Below are 21,779 nucleotides of genomic sequence, written 5' to 3' on the forward strand. Positions count from 1 at the left end.
AGGAAGAAAATGTTTACTCGTTTAATAGTAGTAGAGATGAACTAGTATAATCAAGCGGTGAATTTATTTGGGTCAATCAACGGTAGTATAGCAGTAATTCAAAGCAAGATGATGTTTGGTTTGATGGCTCAACTCACGCAAGCAAGTGGCCTTTATTTCCGGAGTTTTGTGCTGGATGGATTATCAGCATTTCTGTCTTCTTTCTTGTGTAGAAGAGAATATTCAACATTGTGTAGGACGAAATGAAAATTATTTACCTCTCTCTCTCTCTCTCTGCAGTTCGGTGTCAAATAAATGAATAAAGTAGTTGTAATGGTAGTTTCCCTCCTCGTTTCCATGTGAAATGTGAAATACAAAATACAAGAGGACATGTGTGATTCTTTCCAACACGTCATGCTGCCTAAATTTATCACAAAATTTCCGACTTTGTCAAAAATTTAGCCTTGTTTATCGGAAAATAAAAACCTAAGGATGTCAGCTGCAAAATGTTTGGCCTTGTTTGTAAGAAATTGAAAACTTGAGGGTGTCAGCTGAAAAATGTTAAGAGTCTCGGTGCCGCTACTGGTGTTCCCGCTTGCGCTGTCGGCGCTCGTCCTCTTCTTGGTGTCGATTCCGCTGGAGCGACCGCTGGGACCGAGCCATGCTCGAGGTCGCAAATGTAGATGATGTCGATGAAGTGGGTTCCGAGCCTTAGCCCCGTACTTGGATAGTGCATGCATGTATTGTTAACCGACGGACAGGTTTAGTAAAAAGAACTGAAACTATAATTGAACTACCTTTCACTTGAAATTCAACCAAAAATACAATTGATTGGACACTGTAATTCATGTATGCCAACACTGTAGAAAAGAGCTACAATCATGTACGGAGTATAAGACATACATCACCCACAATGTTAGAAAACAAAAACCCTGAGCTAACCGGAAAGTTCAGACTCAAGAGATCAACAAATACAGAGAAAGCACTATGATTTCAACCAATGGCGGAGCTAGACGGTGATTATTGGGGGGGGACACCCAATTTCCAAAGATAAAATACCCAAAAAAAGTCAATCTCAGCCAACAAAAAAAGATTCTTCACAAAACTAGCCAACACTGGGGAAGTGGCACCTGCAACGTTGTACATAGCTCCGCCAGTGATTTCAACAAGAAAAATGGCTATTATACTAAAATACTCTGTAAATTTGTAACATTTGCACTATAAAAAAACCTTAGATTTCACTGTAAAAACTACTACTACAATCTGCAAGCCTTTAGTGATTCATCTAGATTGAATTGAACGTCACCCCCAAAGAAAGTGAAACAATCAAACAACTCATAGAAGAAATATTGTAAAATTGTCTCTATCATAGCTTTTTTTTAGAAAAGGAGGATAACCCCCGGCCTCTGCATCTGGGCGATGCATACAGCCACTTTATTAATTATTCTCACAAGAACTTATAAAGTTGTACAACAGTAAGACTAAAGCCGCCGTCTAAGCAACAAACTGTCGCTACACCTATCCAGTTGATGAAGGGGCGCAGATAGGCTGGGCCTAATACCAAACAAACATTGCAACCAAGCCTAACATCTAAGACCTGAGACCCCAACCTAGCCACTTGCCGGGTCTGGCGCACACACTGGTCCGGCGTGCTCTCAGAGGCCGCCGCCGCCAACTGCCACCGCTCCATCTTCAGAACTGTACTGATGCATCAACCTTGCTCGGTCCAGCTATCGTCGACGCCACCAGGGCGCCCAACGGCACCTCCTCCCTGCGCGCAAACAGCTGAACATGTCGCGGTCACCACTGATACACCTCAGCGCCGTGCTGCCAAGTACCACCAGCCGACACAGCTTGAAGCCCTTGGGGGATATGTCGTGCGTAGCACCTGCCGACCAGGCATGACCAAGCGTAGCACCTGTCGGTCAGGCATGACTTGACATCTCCACCGAAGCTCCGTGCAAGACGAAGCCGCTCCACCTCCCGCCTCTGACTTCCAGCGCTGCTCCACAAAACGATGCTCCCAAAGAGAAACGACACCGCAGTGCCGCCATCGTCCGGTCTGGAACACCAGATCCTAGGGTTTCCCCGGGAGCAATACGAGTGGGTCGACGGTAGTCACATGACGATGCCTTCATCAAGGTAACGACGTGGAACGTCGCCATCGCCCGCCGTCGGCTCGGTTTTCACCGGCAACTACGTCTCCCCGACTCGCAGCTGGTGCTAGATGACGGATCCCGAGATCCGAACACCCAGCCTCAGGCCGACCACCTCTGACGGAAGAGATGACCACCACCGCCGGCTGCACCGGTCAGAACAGATCTGATCGGAGGTGCCGCCGACGAGACCACCAGGCCCTCCATGCCGCCGTCGCCGATCTGAAGGCAGCATGCACGCCACCGCGGCCAAGCTAGCGGCCGCCGCCACCCGAAGGGCCATCCGCAGCGCCTGCAGCCCTGGCCTCCGCCGCGCCAAGCCGTCGCCGTCCGAGGACGGGCCGGCCTCCCGCCGCCTGCAGCCATCCGCCGCGCCGCAGATCCCAGATCAGTCACGCCACCACACGCCTTGGGGTCTGCCCCACCCCGGAGATGCGCGAGAGAGGAGATCCCCCGCCACCGCCGTCAGTCCCTGGGCTTAACCCGGCGGCGGCGAAGGGAGAGGAGGAGGGAGTTTGCGGAGGCGGCGGCTAGGTTTCTGGCCGCCCGAGTCGCCCTAGGTAGCTTACCACATAACTAGTTAAAGCTTGTTTAGTTTTTTATGGTTTTAAAGTTATCAAAAAATAGGAAATAAATAATGGAATATCACTCCAATGTTATAACATGATCCAACCGGGCGATTGTGACAATATGCATTTACGCACCCTCGGCAGAAAAATCAATCATTTCAACTCAGTGCTACATAAATACATACTCCACTATTTGTTTTCTTTCATCCCACGCATATACACTCATATTTTTCCTATCGGTCCGTTAGAGTTAGACCATCTTATATTATGTGTGTGTTGTTCCAATATCATTTTCATGATTTTTGGAAACTTTTACACCATTGGAACATTAACTAGTTATGTGAAACCCGTTGGTTATGGGACGTTTTGCTTATATTCTAGCCTTTCTAGGCAACCTTGGTTCTTGCCCGTGCTCGGACACGTGTTTCTTCCGCTGCATGAATGTTGTAATGTGTTGGGTCATGTGACCTCTGATTGGTGTACAACAATGTTATCATATTGACACATGTTTGCCCTATTGCTCACCCATATTATATCTTGTTTAGTAGTACTTGTTGTGATATTACATCTTTGTTCACCGGCATATGAAAGTGTGTGTATGTTATGAAGTCATATGATGGGCGATCAATATTCGCTTTTAGCTTGACAAGGATCGCAAAGTCTCTGTTGAGGCTAGGACCGCATTTTTGGCGTTACAAGTTGGTATCAGAGTAGTACCGATCGCAAGCTCCATTTGTTTGTCGATGTCGATTCTAGAAATAAAAATCTATTTTGGTAGTTACTTATTAGGTAGTTTTTGAAGAGTAGGAGTTATTTTTTACCTTTTTCCCCACCCGCGCTCAAGAAAGTTTGATGTAAGTGTTTTATCTATCATATTATCTCTTTCAAAAATTATTTAAGTTCTCACAGGTTTCGGAGTTATGATATCAACTGGAATGCCGGTATTTCTTTTGGTGCTCCTGTCCACTGTGGTCATAGTCTCAGGGAATTACCGCACCAAGAGATTCTTATGATTTGGGTGCATGTGCAACGTTTGCTATCGTTTTAGTTTCATTGATTGAGGACGTGGTTTTCAAAATTGGTTCAATACCATTTGTTGGCAGTAGCCTGGAGTTGTACTCATTATGGCAATTAACATTGAGCATAACTTGAATAGGGACACTAAAATGAATGGAATTTGTTTAACTGAATCCTTAATTGGTATAGTCAAGTCAAGATTTAGATTAGTTAGAACTCCACACTGCTCTCGGAACAAATATTGTCTCCAACAACATCGCAACACGATATATGAATGAAAAAACATCATCGGAACTTCTTAGATTCATCTTGAATATGTGAGGAACATGCTATGTACTTAGGCATGGTTGCCAGCGCCATGCCATCTTGAATATGTGTTTGTTTGATTTGTACCTTTTACATTGAAAATCCGTGCCTAGCTGTTTTTTCATCAAAAAAGAAAACTCAAGACAACACAGATAAAACCAAACCAAAAGCATCAACTGCAACCTGTCAAAGAAAACAAGAGTTGATCACACAAATAGAGAGCAGCGCGGCAAAGCGCACCTTGGCCTCTAAATAGTACTTTCTCTGTCTTAGAATATAAGAATGTTTTTGATATTATGCTAGTGTTAAAAACGTTCTTATATTTTGGGACGGAGGGAGTACATGTATTATCTTTTTGCGGGAAAATAGTACATGTATTTTTTTGCATTATAAATAGTATATGTATTATGTCAACACAAAATATTACACACACAGCAGGTATAAATACATATACGGAGTCTAAAAAATATATAAATACATACGCAGCACAGTCCTGGGCTGCCCATTGCTCAAATCTGGGCCACAGGATCACCCCATCTGGACGGACAGAAGGTGACCACGTACTCCTGCGCGTAGCAGCGCGCCGTGGCGGCGGCCACGTCGTACGCGTAGCTGTAGTAGGCCGGGCAGGCATCCCTGAAGAGCCGCGAGTAGACGCTGCTCCGGCACGTCTCCGCGGTGCCGTACGCGCCGCGGCAGCAGAAGGCGTCCAGCCCGAAGGCCAGGCACGCGCTCCTGCACGCCACCACTGTCGCCTTCTTGCCCGCGCCGCCGCTCGCCGTGACCTGCAGCTCCGGCGGGCACACCGCGTTCACGTTCTTGGCGCACCCGGCGATGAAGCAGTCGCCGCTGCGGTTCGCCGGCCTGGTCCACACGGCCACCGGCAGGTTGTACCCGTCCACCACGCTCACGTCGTAGGAGCTCCCCTTGCTCTGGTCCGCGTGCAGGCTCACCTCCACGAGGGTGGCGGGAGGGGCGCCCACGGACCCGTTGCAGGCGAGGCGTCCGTCGCAGTCGCCGGTGAGGCAGCTGGCGGCGTTGGCGTCGGTGCCCGCGAAGTTGCAGCCGGTGCGGCCCCAGAGGCGGCCGTTCCAGGTGGCCGGAGCCCCGACGCGCTTCGACTGGCCCGCAGGGAGGAAGAAGCCACCCGCGGCGAGCACGGGGTGGCCGGCGTTGGGCGCGACCGCCGGCCACACCGGGAACGGGCACTTGTTGGTTACGTGGAACGTGACGCCCCCTGCCATCAACACCGCCGGTCCTGCACCAAAATGAAACGCTGCACATGTTCAGTCCAAACGCAGCAGTCGAGTACCTAGCTAGTCCTTCACCACATTTCACATGCGCACTGATGAGTCACCTGGGAGAGCCAGCAGCAAGATGCAGGACAGAAGCAGGGGATGAGGAAGAGCCATCTCTCGGCTCAGATCTGTTGAGTTGAGGAGGAGGCCTGAAATGAAGATGAACTGATATGAAACGAGGTTTATATAGACTTGCAACTGCGGAGAAGAGGTGAGGATTGATCGAGCCTAATCTAGGACTAGGAGGAGGAACTTTCGGTTTGTGTGACTTGCATTGCAATGGAAGTAAAGCTGAGGCATGATGAGAGCCGAGACACCTGTGCAGAGACCTGCTGGGCCAAGAAAGCTTAGGATTTTTATGCGGATGTTCCCTTTTTCATTGTAATTATCTGTTAGTGCCATCTTTTCTTCAGTGAAATCTGTTACTGTTGTGCAGATTTCATGTGCGTTGCTCTGAACCGATGAAATCCAAGTTGCTAGTAGTAGAATATCCTTCTTAGGTCTGAGACATTCAGCATTTGTTTTTCTTCCTTGGACTTCACATCTATTTAGTCCATGCATCAACATCAATTTTTTCAACAAGATTAGCAGATTCAGTCCGGTCATAGAAATTCAACTAGATTCAGAAACATGGCCTTTAGCAGATTCAGACATTGTTCGTTCAACCTTTAGCTCCATCATGTAATTTCCATGCTACAGTAACCGAATCATTGATTGCTCAGAGGATTACATGGCGAGGAACCCATAAACTAAGTTTGGGCCCTGCAACTAATTACAGTACATACTAACACGGTAATTAAGCTAACTCAGTGTTAGTGGCACTGCACCTATCAGATGCTACATCAAGCTAATTAACTCCTCAGCGACACAAAGCCAGGGTGCTCTGCTCCTTTGGGCTTGCTGAACCACCGGTGCTCGAGCGCTTCCGCCGCCGTGATCCTCTCGTCGGGGTTGAAGGATAGCAGGCCGGTCAGGACCTCACGCCCGGCTTCTGAAAGCTCCTCCAAGAACTCCAAATCCAGCTTCCCCGTAGAAGTGATCTGGTCTCGCAGCTTGTAGATCTCGGCGAGCAGCTCCTCCTCTGTCTCCGCCACGAAGAGTGTCGCGCCGGTCAACATCTCCGCCATGATGCACCCAAGCGCCCACGTGTCAACGGCCTGGCCGTAGTACCGGTTGCCTTCCAGCTGCTCCGGCGAGGTGTAAATCAGGGTGCCGACACAGCACTCCTCATAGGGCACTCCGGCCGGCTTCGCCCGCATCGCCGACCCAAAGTCACCAACCTTGAGCCCGCCGAAGAAGCCGACCATGACGTTCTCCGGCTTGAAGTCCCGATGGATGACGCCGGCTTCATGTATCTTCTTGGCCGCGTCCAGGAGTTGCTCCATCATCACTCGGGTCGCGTCCTCTGATACAGGCCTCCAGAGCGACTCGCGGAGGGTGCGGCCGTCGGCGACGAGCTCCATGACGAGGAACACATCCCCTGTCTTGGCGTCAGTCGCCACATCCAAGATCTCGATAATCGACTCGTGACCCCGGCACGCCGCGAGGCAGCCGGCCTCGCGGGTGATCGCGCGGATGTCGGGCGGGCCGTGCCCGCCGGCCCCGTTGCCGCGGACCCACTTCACGGCGACTTTCTTGCCGGTGCGGCGGTCGCGCGCCTTGAACACCTCGCCGTAGGTGCCTTCTCCAAGCACCTCAAGCTTCTTGTAGTCGGAGATGCTTCCAAACGCGTATCGGGGCTTCTTGCCGCCATGGACGCGCGGTTCTTGTCCCTCCGCCGGGCGCTTGCGGATGGCCGTCGACATGACCCGGGCTTAGAACGCGCGGCGAGAGCAGATCAGAGCAAGAGGGGCGGGGATTCGTGTGCGTCGGGAGCAGAGGAAGGATCGAGGATCAGGATGATAAGGATCGAGGACGAGGAGCATCGAGGCTGTTTATGGGCTGGCACTGGCAGCACGCGTCTCCGAACTGGCGCGGGATTCAGACAGATTGCGTACGCGTCGCGTTCATTTCAAATCTCTTCGTCACCCGCAAGCCAACTCGTACGGGTTTTCTTTCCGATCCATCCGGCCGTTCATCATTTATTTATTATTTTCGCGTTTTCTCTCTCTTTTTTGTTATCATTTATTTTTAATTTTTCTATTGTAACAAAAAAATACAAGATTTAAAGAAAATGTTAAAAACTTCTTTAAAATTTAAGAATTATTTTAACTGTGTGAACACTTCTTAAAAATTACATGAATATTTCCTTAATACACATGAACATTTATTTTCCATCAAATCAAGGTTTTTTAAATGTGTGAACACTTCTTAAAAATTACATGAATATTTCTATAATATACATGAACATTTATTTTCCATCAAATCAAGTTTTTTAAATGTGTGAACACTTCTTTTTCCCTTTTCTGTATGAAAATATTATGAATATTATTTAAATGTGTGAACACCTATTATAATACATGAAAATTTATTATAAAGGCATGAACACTATTAAAAATTACATAAAGGTTTTTAAAATGCGTGGACACTTCTTTTAGTTATAGAAACATTTTTGAAATACATGCTGAATAAAATTAATGCATGACAAATATTTTTATGATGAATATTTTTGAATGCACACGTTCACATTTTTAACATGCGCTAATACATTTATTTTCATGAAATACACGATGAATATTTTCTTAGTACAGGATGACCATTTTTTAGTACTAGATGGACAATTTTTAATACATTGTAAAAAAAGAAAAGTATTTTACAAATATATAGTTTGTAGTACATTTTGGAAATATATACAAAAAGGATGAATGAAAAAACAAAGAGGAAAGAACCAGCAAAATATACCTGTAGGCGGTAAGGATGAGGCGTTCTTCATGGGCTTGGCCCAACACCTCTCATGTCGACGAAGTGAGCAAGACGCTCACTAGAAGCGAGTTAGGTCATCTCCAACGTGGCGCTTATGCGAGATACAAATCCTAAGCCATTCCACACAAAATCACTCTAATCACAAGATTTGGCGTAGCGTTGTTGGATCTTTTGGTGTCCGAGCACTTGAGCGATCTATACATACAAAGCCCATCTGAAAGTGGTCTGAACGCCTCTCAAAAGGCTATCAGTGACGACGGAAAGCTAGGGGGACGACAGCGAAGCTGTGGCTGGGACGTCGACGAAAGCTGCAAGCAGACACGAAAAAAGTTTCGACCGGCGAGTGAGGGTGTTGGAACCGGCGATTTTGAATGCTGGAACCATCAATGACTACGATGGCGAGGTTGCAATCTACAATGGCGAGGTTGTGAGTAGTGAGGCTGCTACGGTGGGAGGGGGCCGTTCCAACCAACGGCGACGGGGGCCGCGAACGACCGGGATGATGTGTAACGACCACTGCGAGGTTGCGAACGCCGTCGACGATGAACTCCGACCCACGGCAAGAGCGGCGACCTTCGTGGGAGGGTGGACACGAAGAACGACTAATGCAGGAGAAGAGGGAGGGGCGGTTTCTCCTCGACGCGCGTGGAAAAGGAGAAAGGATGATGCACACGTCTGAGAAGGAAGACGCAGTACGACTGCAGCTTTCTGAATCAAATGGTTTGCTGGGCCGGCCGGCCGACCGGCACCCCTAGTAGTGCCTTCAGGAAATCTACCATAGTGAAAAATTTCGCGATTCTGCTAGTATCAATTTCGATCGGTAGCAAATGCTATGTACAAAGGAAAAATCAAGCGTGTGCTTGGAGGCGACCAAATTGATATACCTAACCATTTTTAAATGTTGAGTATATTATGTACGTGTATATTGTGTATAGGTCCCATCTTTTGTTTCCTCTGTATAGTTGAGGTTGTGCCCTTCCTCTGTACTTATATATACATGTCTGATGCATCAATCAATATATTGCAATTGCACAGCTCATACTTGTCCTTCTACATGGTAACTATCGCAGGTTCTTCCGCCGCCTAACCCTAGCCACCGACGTCGCCGCGCGCCCCCCGCGTCGTCGTCGCCGCCACCCGCCACCGTCGCCGCCGCGCACTCCCGCGCCGCCGCCGCCGCCGCCGGTTGCCGCCGCCCCACCCGACTCCCTGCAGCCGCCGCCCGCTTCCCGCGCCGCCGCCACCCGCCACCGGCCGCCGCTGTCCCGCTTCTGCTCCAACTCCCTCTTCTCCCTACACCCGATCCCCTCCCCTACCCGCGCCGCTCCCCTTCGACCCGAGCCACGTCCGAGCTGCTGCCCTCCTCCAAGCCACCGCAAACCCTAACTCCCCCACCCGCACCATGAGCTCCTCCTCATCCACCGTCTCCAACCCCTTCGCTTGCCCCGATGTCACCCTCGTCCGTGACCTCAACATCCATGAGCGTGTCCCGGTGAAGCTTGATCAAAACACCGCCTCCTGCTCCGCTTGGAAGCGGTATTTTTCATTGGTGTTCCGCGAGTACCTTCTTCATGGTCACATCGACGGCACTGTGGACTCGGCTCGCATGATCCACGACGAGGAGTGGATGATCCTCGACGCCACCATCATCCGTTGGTTCTACCTCACCATCTCCAGCGACCTTTTCCACACCGTGGTGGATGATGATGACGACGCCTACACCGTCTGGACCAAGCTCAACGGCCTCTTCACCGATAACAAGCTGCAGCGCAAGGTCCTTCTCCACGGCGAGTTTTATGGGTGCCAGCAGCTTGACTCGTCCATCGACGACTTTTGCATGTGCCTCAGGAAGCTTGCAGATGAGCTCCGCGATCTCGGGGAGACGATTGGCGACGAGTTCCTCATCAGCACCCTCACCGTCGGCCTCAACGAGGATTTTGGGAACGCCGCCTCCAACCTCACCCTCATCCCGCAGCCTACCTTCGCTAAGGTGGTGGCGTATCTCAAGTTGGAGGAGCGTCGGATGCGGATGGCACGGATTCGCGCGACCCACACCGCCCTCGTTGCCAGCACCCGCGGGGCCAAGCGCCGCCACCGCCATGCCCCATGCCGGCCCAGCAGTCGGCGCCCGCCTACTCGGCCCCCTTCCCGGCCGCCCCTTTCCGCCGGCCCAGCAGCCGACCGCCACTAGGGGTCGTCGCGGCGGCCTCTGCAGGGGCCGCAAGCAGCACGGGGCGCAGGTTCTCAGGGAGGAGTCGCCCGCCCACCCCAGCAGTCCTACCAGCATGTCCCGTGGTATGCCAGCCAGAACCCTTGGACCGGCATTGTGCACGCCTACTCCATGCCGGTTCCCCGTGCCCCTGCTTCGGGTATTCTCGGCGCCCGCCACCGTCTCACCAGGCATTCTAGGCCGCGCCGCAGTCCTATGCGGCACCCTACGGGCCCCTCTCCTACGGCCAGCAGTCACAGCCAGGCGGGCTACCGCTGCTGCCCCTGACGACACCGCCGCAGCCGCATGCTCTCCCGCCGGCGCCGTGGGACCCGACTCTTCTGGCGGCTCTTCACACCGCCCCTCACCGTCCACCTACACCGGCGGCGGCGACTGGTATATGGACACTGGAGCTACCGCGCACATGGCTGCCTATCCCGGTAACCTCCACACCTCCTATCCCGTCCACACTTCCGCTCGCATCACCGTCGATGACGGTTCCTCCCTTCCCATTACTCACATAGGACATGCATTCCGTCTAATTCCACTCCAATATCCATGTCTAACGTCTTTTTTTCTCCTGAGCTTATTAAAAATCTTGTTTCTGTTCGTTCTCTTACACGTGAAAATCATGTTACCGTTGAGTTTGACGAATGTGGTTTTTCTGTTAAGGACGCTCGCACCCGGATGGTACTCCACCGATGTGACAGCCCCGACGAGCTCTACCCAGTTCACACCAACACCTCCACCACCTCTGCCGCCCCTGTCGCTCTCGCCACCGGAGTGGATCTTTGGTACGCTCGCTTGGGTCATCCCAATCCCGCCACCCTTTGTCATATACTTCAGAGTTTTTCTTTCACGTGTAATAAGAACGAGGATCACTCGTGTCATGCATGTCGCCTCGACAAACATGCTTGTCCCCCGTTTAGGGCTCCTTCTTATGTTGCATCGTACCCGTTTGAGTTAATCCACAGTGATGTTTGGACCTCTCCTGTTGCCAGTAATACGGGCTATCTTTATTATCTTGTCATACTTTATGATTTTTCGCATTATGTGTGGACTTTCCCGTCGCAAGTCGGATGTTAAATCCACTCTCGCCGCCTTCTACTCCTATGTTCTCACGCAGTTTGGTTGTCCCATTCTTGCGTTCCAGACAAATAACAGGAAGGAGTTTGACAACCTAGTTGTCCGTACTCTCCTCACCACACATGGCACGACTTTTCATCTCACTTGCCCGTACACCTGTAGCAGAACGGTCGCGCTGAGCGTATCTTTCGCACTCTTAACGACTGCGTTCGGACTCTCCTCTTTCATGCCAATGTGCCTCCGTGCTTTTGGCCTGACGCTCTCGCCACCGCTTCACTCCTTATTAACATTCGTCCATGTCGCACTCGCGGGAACTTTGCACCTCATCACCTTCTCTTCGGTGCACCGCCTGTCGGTGTCAAAACCGGCGGATCTCGGGTAGGGGGTACCGAACTGTGCGTCTAAGGTTGATGGTAACAGGAGACAGGAGACACAATGTTCTACCCAGGTTCGGGCCCTCTCTATGGAGGTAATACCCTACGTCCTGCTTGATTGATCTTGATGAATATGAGTATTACAAGAGTTGATCTACCACGAGATCGTAATGGCTAAACCCTAGAGGCCTAGTTTGTATGGTTATGGTAATGTTCGTCCTCCGGGCTAAGTCCTCCGGTTTATATAGACACCGGGAGGATCTAGGGTTACACAAGGTCGGTTACAAAGAAATGAATCTACATATTTGGTCGCCAAGCTTGCCTTCCACGCCAAGGAGAGTCCCATCCGGACACGGGTGCAGACTTCGGTCTTCGTATCTTCACAGCCCATCAATCCGGCCCATGGCTAACAGTCCAGATGCCCGAGGACCCCTTAGTCTAGGACTCCCTCAGTAGCCCCTGAACCTGGCTTCAATGACAACGTATCCGGCACGTAGATCTGTCTTCGACATTGCAAGGCGGGTTCCTCCCTCCGAACTCCAAGATAGTCTTCGGACGTATTGGAACGTGTCCGGACCTGTAACACAACACCACACACAACCGCTGAGAAAATACAATATTCCACGAGTCCAATCTGATGACAACTTCTATAACGCGATGTCATGCTCGCCCGATTTTTCAAACCGTTTCCTGTCCTGCTGTTCCATGTTTCGAGGCGCAGTTGCTATTGGCACGCTCTGTCGAAACAGAGATCGTGTCCCCTTATTGCGGGATTCTCATTAACACGAGCGTGGATAACCCAACCGTTTTGTTGGAAAGATCCCTTAGGAATAGGCAGACTTTTCAGGCTCAGGAGGAGGCGTTTAATTCCTGCTGCCTTTATAAAGGAACCAAGGGCTGTCCTTTTTGACGCCAAACTTCTCCTCAGCCTCCCCAACCTTGAGTTCTAGCACCCAAGGTTTCGACTTCGTTGCTCCGAGCTTCCCCATTATGTCCGGACCCAGCCCTCAAGGCCAATGGGTGGCTTCCTCCGTTACAAAGGAGGATATTGCGAAGCTTCGAGCGGCCAGATACCTGACCGCGGAAATCCACCACAGGCTTCCTGCTCAAGGGCAGGTTATCCCGACCCCCAGATCAAGCAAGAGGGTCTTATTCATATCACATTTCCTTCGAGGGCTAGGGCTCGCTCTTCACCCCTTCGTCTAGGGGCTAATGTTCTATTATGGACTAGATTTTTATGATCTAGCCCCAGAGTCTTTCCTCCACGTCTCGGCGTTCATCATTACGTGCGAGGCCTTCCTCCGAATCCCCCCACACTTCGGCTTATGGCTCAAGACCTTCAGTGTGAAACCAAAGGTAGTCGACAGGGAACAGGTGGAGTGCGGCGGTGTTGTAGTCAGCCAACTCACCAACACTCCTTGGCCAAAAGGCTCTTTTACCGAAACTTCCAATCAATGGTAGCGAGAGTGGTTTTACGTTACGGAGCTCGGGAGCACCAAGTGGGTAGCTGCACCCACGTTTTGCCCTGGCCCACCGTTACAGCTTGCATCATGGGCCAACAAGGGGCTGGATTGGGGATCAGTTGATGAAGTGCGGACTCTTCAAAGCCGCATCCGAACCCTCCACGAGAGGGACATCGATCTCGTCAGCGTGATTCAAGTAATACTGATTCGCCGAATCCTACCATGCCAGCGTAGGCCTCTCCGTATGTGGGAGTTCAATCCAGAAGGACCATGAACCCTCCAACACTTCTTCGGCATTACGCACAAAGGGGTGTGGAAGTTGTTTTTCGAAAAACGAAAACATTGGCCGGACACTACTGAGGACACAGGCCTCAACTGTAACCGTTCGGATACCCCGGTAAGCACTTGACTTCCTAACACCCTTTTTTAAGTATGCCGTAATACATTACTGAGCAAACTATCTCCTTCCAGGGCTGGATAAAGAAAGCGGAGCTGATTAGGTGTCCAGCCCCCCTTCCCGAAGGTTCGGCGGATCCTGTATTAACAAGGATGCTAGCCCCAGCACCGTACTAGATGCATGTGAAGGAGGGCAAGACAGAGAGGACCAAAGATGGCCCCCATCCCGAAGGTGCGCCAGGCAAGATTCCATCGTCTGAAGACAAAAATGACGGGGAAGTCAATGTCTCTTTCCCCCCATGGGAAGAAAAGGGCCGCCTTCGAAGATTGGGAGGAAAAGGCTCCTAAGCGAGGCAAGATGCCTTCGCCGGGTGGCTCGGTGCTACCTCTTGAGCACTGCGTTGGTTTTCCCCGAAGAGGAAGGGATGATGCAGCAAAGTAGCGTAAGTATTTCCCTCAGTTTTTTAGAACCAATGTATCAATCCAGTAGGAGGTTACGCGCGAGTCCCTCGTACCTGCACAAAACAAATAAATCCTCGCAACCAACGCGATAAGGGGTTGTCAATCCCTACACGGCCACTTACGAGAGTGAGATCTGATAGATATGATAAGATAATATTTTTGGTATTTTTATGATAAAGATGCAAAGTAAAATAAAAGCAAAGTAAAAATAAAATGAAATAACTAAGTATTGTAAGATTAATATGATGAAGATAGACCCGGGGCCATAGGTTTCACTAGTGGCTTCTCTCAAGAGCATAGGTATTCTACGATGGGTGAACGAATTACTATTGAGCAATTGACAGAATTGAGCATAGTTATGAGAATATCTAGGTATGATCATGTATATAGGCATCACGTCCGAGACAAGTAGACCGACTCCTGCCTGCATCTACTACTATTACTCCACTCATCGACCGCTATCCAGCATGCATCTAGAGTATTAAGTTCATGAAAACATAGTAACGCCTTAAGCAAGATGACATGATGTAGAGGGATAAACTCATGCAATATGGTAAAAACCCCATATTGTTATCCTCGATGGCAACAATACAATACGTGCCTTGCTGCCCCTACTATCACTGGGAAAGGACACCGCAAGATTGAACCCAAAGCTAAGCACTTCTCCCATTGCAAGAAAGATCAATCTAGTAGGCCAAACCAAACTGATAATTCGAAGAGACTTGCAAAGATAACCAATCATACATAAAAGAATTCAGAGAAAATTCAAATATTGTTCATAGATAGACTTGATCATAAACCCACAATTCATCGGTCTCAACAAACACACCGCAAAAAGAAAATTACATCGAATAGATCTCCACAAGAGAGGGGGAGAACATTGTATTGAGATCCAAAAAGACTTCTCTACAAGACTTCCACAAGAGAGGGGGAGAACATTATATGAGTCTCTCTCAAAAGGTGTGTACAGCAAGGATAATTGTGGTAAACTAAAAAGCAAAGACTCAAATCATACAAGACGCTCCAAGCAAAACACATATCATGTGGCGAATAAAGATATAGCTTCAAGTAAAGTTACCGATAGAAGTAGACGAAAGAGGGGATGCCTTCCGGGGCATCCCCAAGCTTTGGCTTTTAGGTGTCCTTATATTATCTTGGGGGTGCCACGGAAATCCCCATGCTTAGGCTCTTGACACTCCTTGTTCCATAATCCATCAAATCTTTACCCAAAACTTGAAAACTTCACAACACAAAACTTAAAGTAGAAAATCTCGTGAGCTCCGTTAGCGAAAGAAAATAAAAGACCACTTCAAGGTACTGTAATGAACTCATTCTTTATTTATATTGGTGTTATACCTACTGTATTCCAACTTTTCTATGGTTTATAAACTATTTTACTAGCCATAGATTCATCAAAATAAGCAATCAACACACGAAAAACATAATCTGTCAAAAACAGAACAGTCTGTAGTAATCTGTAGCTAGTGCAAGATCTGGAACCTCAAAAATTCTAAAATAAATTGCTGGACGTTAGGAATTTATCTATTAATCATCTTCAAAAATAATTAACTAAATAGCACTTTCCAAATAAAAATGACAGCAGTTCTCGTGAGCGCTAAAGTTTCTGTTTTTTACAGCAAGTTCAACAAGACTTTCCCCAAGTCTTCCCAACGGTTCTACTTGGCACAAACACTAATTAAACACAAAAAAACAACCAAAACAGAGGCTAGATAAATTATTTATTACTAAACAGGAGCAAAAAGCAAGGAATAAAAATAAAATTGGGTTGCCTCCCAACAAGCGCTATCGTTTAACACCCCTAGCTAGGCATAACAAGCAAGAATAGATCTATGTATTGCCATCTTTGGTTTTCAACTTTTTAGCGGAATCAAGCTCGAATCCGGGAGGTTCTTTATGTTTCCCTTCATATTCTGAAATTTTTAGATCTAATGAATCCAACCGCTTATTGCAAAGGGTAATCAACATATTCATGCGGTGAATATTTCCACTAATGTTCTTAAGAGGTTCAAGAGATTTCTGCAAGCTTTTAGTAACTTCACAATTTTTTTCAAAAACTTGTGTCTCTTCCTGGGTAGGATGAGGCCCCTTTTGTTGAGGTAGTGTTCCCACTATACCTTCTATAATTTCAAGCGCAATATGGGGATCGATTTCAATAAAATTGCCTTTGGCAACGCAATCCAAGGAGTTGTCTATGAGACATATTCAATCCAACATAAAAATTGCAAAGAAAAATTCTCAGGTTTATTTCAGAGGTATAATTACGATAAGACTCCATTATTCTCCAGGCATCTTTTAAGTTTTCTCCTAGTCTCTGTTTAAAGTGAAAGATTTCGAACTCAGGGGTCAACGGAGAAGATAAGGGACTCGCCATAACGACAAGCAAACAAACTAACACACAAGCAAACAAAAAGCAAGCGGGCAAAAAGAGGCAAATAGAGAAAGAGAGGGAGGATAGAGAGAGAGAGAGGGCGAATAAAACGGCAAGGGTGAAGTGGGGGAGAGGAAAACGAGAGGCAAATGGCAAATAATGTAATGCGGGAGATAAGGGTATGTGATGGGTACTTGGTATGTTGACTTTTGCGTAGACCTCCCCAGCAATGGCGCTAGAAATCCTTCTTGCTACCTCTTGAGCATTGCGTTGGTTTTCCCCGAAGAGGAAGGGATGATGCAGCAAAGTAGCGTAAGTATTTCCCTCGGTTTTTGAGAACCAAGGTATCAATCCAGTAGGAGGCTACGCGCGAGTCCCTCGTACCTGCACAAAACAAATAAATCCTCGCAACCAACGCAAATAGGGGTTGTCAATCCCTATAAGGCCACTTACGAGAGTGAGATCTGATAGATATGATAAGATAATATTTTTGGTATTTTTGTGATAAAGATGCAAAGTAAAATAAAGGCAAAGTAAATAGCAAAGGAAATAACTAAGTAGTAGGAGATTAATATGATGAAGATAGCCCCGGGGGCCATTGGTTTCACTAGTGGCTTCTCTCGAGAGCATAAGTATTCTACGGTGGGTGAACAAATTATTGTTGAGCAATTGACAGAATTGAGCATAGTTATGAGAATATCTAGGTATGATCATGTATATAGGCATCACGTCCGAGACAAGTAGACCGACTCCTGCCTGCATCTACTACTATTACTCCACTCATCGACTGCTATCTAGCATGCATCTAGAGTATTAAGTTAAAACAGAGTAACACCTTAAGCAAGATGACATGATGTACAGGGATAGACTCATGCCATATGATGAAAAACCCACCTTGTTATCCTCGATGGAAACAATACAATACGTGCCTTGCTGCCCCTACTATCACTGGGAAAGGACACCGCAAGATTGAACCCAAAGCTAAGCACTTCTCCCATTGCAAGAAAGATCAATCTAGTAGGCCAAACCAAACTGATAATTTAAAGAGACTTGCAAAGATAACCAATCATACATAAAAGAATTCGAAGAGGATTCAAATATTATTCATAGATAGACTTGATCATAAACCCACAATTCATCGGTCTCAACAAACACACCGCAAAAAGAAGATTACATCGAATAGATCTCCACAAGAGAGGGGGAGAACATTGTATTGAGATCCAAAAAGAGAGAAGAAGCCATCTAGCTACTAACTATGGACCCGTAGGTCTGAGGTAAACTACTCACACTTCATCGGAGGGGCTATGGTGTTGATGTAGAAGCCCTCCGTGATCGATGCCCCCTCGGGCAGAGCTCCGGAACAGGCCCCAAGATGGGATCTCGTGGATACAGAAAGTTACGACGGTGGAATTAGGGTTTTGGCTCCGTTTCTGATCGTTTGGGGGTACGTAGGTATATATAGGAGGAAGGAGTACGTCGGTGGAGCAACAGGGGGCCCACGAGGGTGGAGAGCGCGCCTGGGGGGGTAGGCGCGCCCCCTACCTCGTGGCCTCCTCTTTTCTTTCTTGACGTATGGTCCAAGTCTCTCGGGTCTTCTTCGTTGAGAAAATCATGTTCCCGAAGGTTTCATTCCGTTTGGACTCCGTTTGATATTCCTTTTCTTCGAAACCCTAAAATAGGCAAAAAAACAACAATTTTGGGCTGGGCCTCCGGTTAATAGGTTAGTCCCAAAAATAATACAAAAGTGGATAATAAAGCCCAATAATGTCCAAAACAGTAGATAATATAGCATGGAGCAATCAAAAATTATAGATACGTTGGAGACGTATCACTCGGGCTTGGAGGACAACATCATCGCGCAGTCCCATGACAAGGACAAGCCTCAGGCCAAATCATAAGTGAACAAGGGTGTTTTAAACACGTCCCGCCCCTTTCTTGTAACATCTAGAATATATGTTTTTTTTTGCAGTTCGGCACGCGGTCTTCTTTAACAATCCTCTTCCTTGGGGGATCTTCTCCTGGAGATGATGGAAAGCGAGACGCCTCCACCAATATCCTCGCCCAACAGGGCGGACGATTTCGAGGTGTCGTCGCGGAGGGTCTCTCCCGATCAACAAGTGGTGTGAGAGATGATGAAGATACAACCCGAAGGTGATACTTCGGTGGCCCAGGGTCCGGGGACCAACAATAAAGGCCCCGAACATTTTGGTCTATAGCCGGATACGAATAAACGGATCCCTTCAAAGGGAGGCCGTACTCCTACAGCAGTCTCCGGAGACCCAGAGGCACTGTATATATTGACGAACATGCTGCGATAGGCGTCCGTCTCAGAGGAACATCGTACCTTGATGGGCACAGTGGTCGAAAAGGTCCTGGCCGCGAAAACGGATTGAATGAGGCCTTCGTGGGCCTGCTAAGAGGCTTCGAGGTTTGTACCGTAATATGTTTGATTGTGTTTTATTCAAGAATACACCTGTGTATAGATAGTAGCCCCTAAGACTCTGATTGGCTTCCCGAGGGAGGCGATCAGAGGATCAAAATATATGCCCAGGAAGTAATATGATTAATTGGAACACAGGCGGTGACCTCCCTGGAAACTGTCCAGACTGTAGAGATTGCAGATTTGCAACACAAGATTGATGAGGCAGATACTGATATCGCGCTTATCAATAGGCGTCTTGACGAGTCGCAAGGTACGTATTCGGAGCAATCCTTACATATACATGTTTGTAATATAAGCGTGACGCTGAAAGTTGCATACTGGAATATGCATGGCTGCAGGTGGTGCCGCCGTCGTTGAGATTCTTTGGGCGGAGCTGGCCCGGGCCAAGGAGCAGGCCCGGTTTAGTAATGCGGCTGCCGAAAAGGCATCGGCTGAGTTAAAGGCCGAACAAGCTGCTCGGCACCGAGACGAGGAGAAAATATCCTCGATGGCGCTCGAACTGAAAAATGCTACTAGCCGCTGTGAATACCTAGAGAAGGAGAATAAAGCCAAACCGGCTGAGCTTGACAAGGCCATGCGAGAGGCGAAAGAAGCGCGGTCCGAATCTAGAGTGGCTCATGAGGAGATCCGGCAAGCTGGGGAGATTGCGGCTGGTAAGCCCTTTTTATTACAGACTAAGTTCGGCGATCCGAATTATGCTCAGCTTAACCAAGTGTGGAGTTCTCAAGACGTGTTTTTGGACCTGCCGAAGAGTTCATCCAATGCGGCGCAGTTTTACCAAGCGCAAGAGGGATATACAACAGAGAAGCTTTTCTGGTCACAGTTCGGCGCATCAAAACACCCTCTGCTGTTGAATGAACAGATGTCCCAATGGGCTGAGCTTCATAGGATGTCCGGTGCTATCATGAAGAATGTCATACTTCAGCTGTGGCCGACTGAGCCGATTCCGAATAGCTATTTCGGCTTGGTGCGGCGGCTTGTTGATGCGGTCGGCGTGCATTGAAGGTGCACGGATGGCCCTTGCCCGAGTCAAGACATACTGGGGGAAGATGAAGGCCGTCGATGTTGCAGCGCAGGGTCCACCCAAGGGCAAGGACCATCACGCACCAGAGCATTACTTTGAGGACGTCTTAGAGGCTGCCCGCTTGATAGAGGGTCAATGTTCGAAAGGCATAATATTCGAGTGAACTCTTTATGAATTGTAAAAGACAATTGTTATAATCAGTCTATATTTTGATTGTGCCTAAAGGCTTTTGTTCCTCCTATGCGGCCGTTTGTATATGATCTGAAAGTTTTCCAGTCGTCGGCTTCAGCCCCCTCGTAGGAAGTACGGGGGTGTTTGAAAAAGCATCTGATCACTCTTTACCCAACGTCTTGGTCCGTGAAGGAGGTGTCAATGCGGCGAACCAGGCAACCAAACTATAGGGCGTTAACACTTTCACTTAGCCATAGGATTTTTATGGTGGGTCTACGACATAGCCCCTGGTATGTATGTGGCTTATTCATACGATGCGTTTACATATTTGACCGGAAAGAGGTCCTTCGTGTGACATGGAGGGAATCACGAAAGATTTCAATAAGTCATCGAGTGGTTGACCAGCTCTCGCCGCACCATGACAGTTAGTTTTCGGCTTTCTCTACTGAGGTGCTTAACCAGGTGAACCGGAAGCCCAATCGCAGTAGTTCTCCCTTTACTACCCTAGCCGATAGAGCGGAACGTAGGATAGCAAGCACAGGAGCCGGACAACCCAACTATTGACCCAAGACATGATTCGGAGCTGATGCATATAAGGCCAAACTCACGACGCCGAAGTACGCTATAGAGTTGTTCGGACTTATCGGGAACTTGTTTGTTCCCATACCGAGACCCTGGCAAGTTATGCCGAGGTGTATGTTTGAAACAACCGTAGGGGCAGAACTCGGTTCTTTAGAAAAGAATGGATTATTTTTACTGGGATCTGAGTGATGTGTCAATCGTGTATATAGATAACAAAGCCGCAACCCCGGCTATTTGGTATGCCAGGGGTCGAAGGCGGAGGAAAAAGGCACTTTACAGGCTCGAAATAGAGAGTGCGGTCTACAAAGAGTTATTTTGGACCTCCTGTCGCACGTGTGCGCCGCCTGTCCTTGGTGAAGGGACTCCTTGACGGAAATAGCCCTTGAGTGAGTGTACGAACCTGAACTCCGATAGAGTCCGAGGCCATCCATTGAGCCACCTCTGGAGGGAAACAAGAAAAAGGAAGAAAAAATAGTTAAAAAGGAAGGTTGTGGGAGTACTTTCAGGTCCGTCCGTATTGTGCTTCCGCCGGTGCCCAGGGTATTTTAAGTGTGTAGTTATGTGTGCGTGTTACAGATTTTCTAGGTATATGCGGCGGACGGCGGAAGCCGAACTGCTAGTCCTGTATTGGATTTGAACGGTCATGTTGAATGGAGGCCGGTGGCTTAATGGACGACGAGGTATGCGGTGTAATGCCCCCGCTGTGTAGTTCGGCTGAGATAGCCGTAGTGTGATCCTCTGCACAGAGTGAGCGCTCCATGCGTTCCCCTGTAGGGGACGGTGCCATGTGTATCATGTTCATTGTCTTTACTTCGGGGGAAAATGCTTCTGATCCCCGGTGTTTGGTTGGCGAGTTTCGTCGTCGTCGCCGTCGCCGGGCAACTTCTTCCCCTTGTATTTGGCGTTTAACTTGCCTGCCTGTTTGAAGACCCAACAGCTTATGTTGGTGTGGTTAGCTAGTTTATTGGGTGGCCATGAATCTGGCAGGGCCTA

The 21,779-nt window shown here is 48.6% G+C and overlaps 3 protein-coding genes across 3 annotated transcripts; 1 reads left to right on the plus strand and 2 right to left on the minus strand.

The window, feature by feature from the left end:
• Positions 1-4,396: 4,396 nt before the first annotated feature.
• Positions 4,397-5,564, minus strand: LOC125511785 (thaumatin-like protein). Its single transcript, XM_048677143.2, has 2 exons — positions 5,385-5,564; positions 4,397-5,285 (listed from the first exon to the last, which is right to left on the minus strand). The coding sequence occupies exons 1-2, from the start codon at positions 5,437-5,439 to the stop codon at positions 4,537-4,539; spliced, it is 804 nt and encodes a 267-aa protein (XP_048533100.1). The 5' UTR covers positions 5,440-5,564; the 3' UTR covers positions 4,397-4,536.
• Positions 5,565-5,684: 120 nt separating this feature from the next.
• LOC125511660 (putative cyclin-dependent kinase F-2) lies at positions 5,685-7,274 on the minus strand. The gene has a single exon (XM_048677123.2). It carries the CDS (start codon positions 7,128-7,130, stop codon positions 6,177-6,179), a length of 954 nt encoding a protein of 317 aa, XP_048533080.1. The 5' UTR covers positions 7,131-7,274; the 3' UTR covers positions 5,685-6,176.
• A 2,315-nt stretch (positions 7,275-9,589) lies between these two features.
• On the plus strand, positions 9,590-10,378 carry LOC147990240 (uncharacterized). Its single transcript, XM_087537630.1, has one exon. The coding sequence runs from the start codon at positions 9,590-9,592 to the stop codon at positions 10,376-10,378; it is 789 nt and encodes a 262-aa protein (XP_087393756.1).
• Positions 10,379-21,779: the final 11,401 nt, after the last annotated feature.

Source organism: Triticum urartu, chromosome 1A (genome assembly GCF_056163025.1).
Source record: "Triticum urartu cultivar PI428250 chromosome 1A, HENAU_Tu73, whole genome shotgun sequence".
Classification (NCBI taxonomy): Eukaryota; Viridiplantae; Streptophyta; class Magnoliopsida; order Poales; family Poaceae; genus Triticum; species Triticum urartu.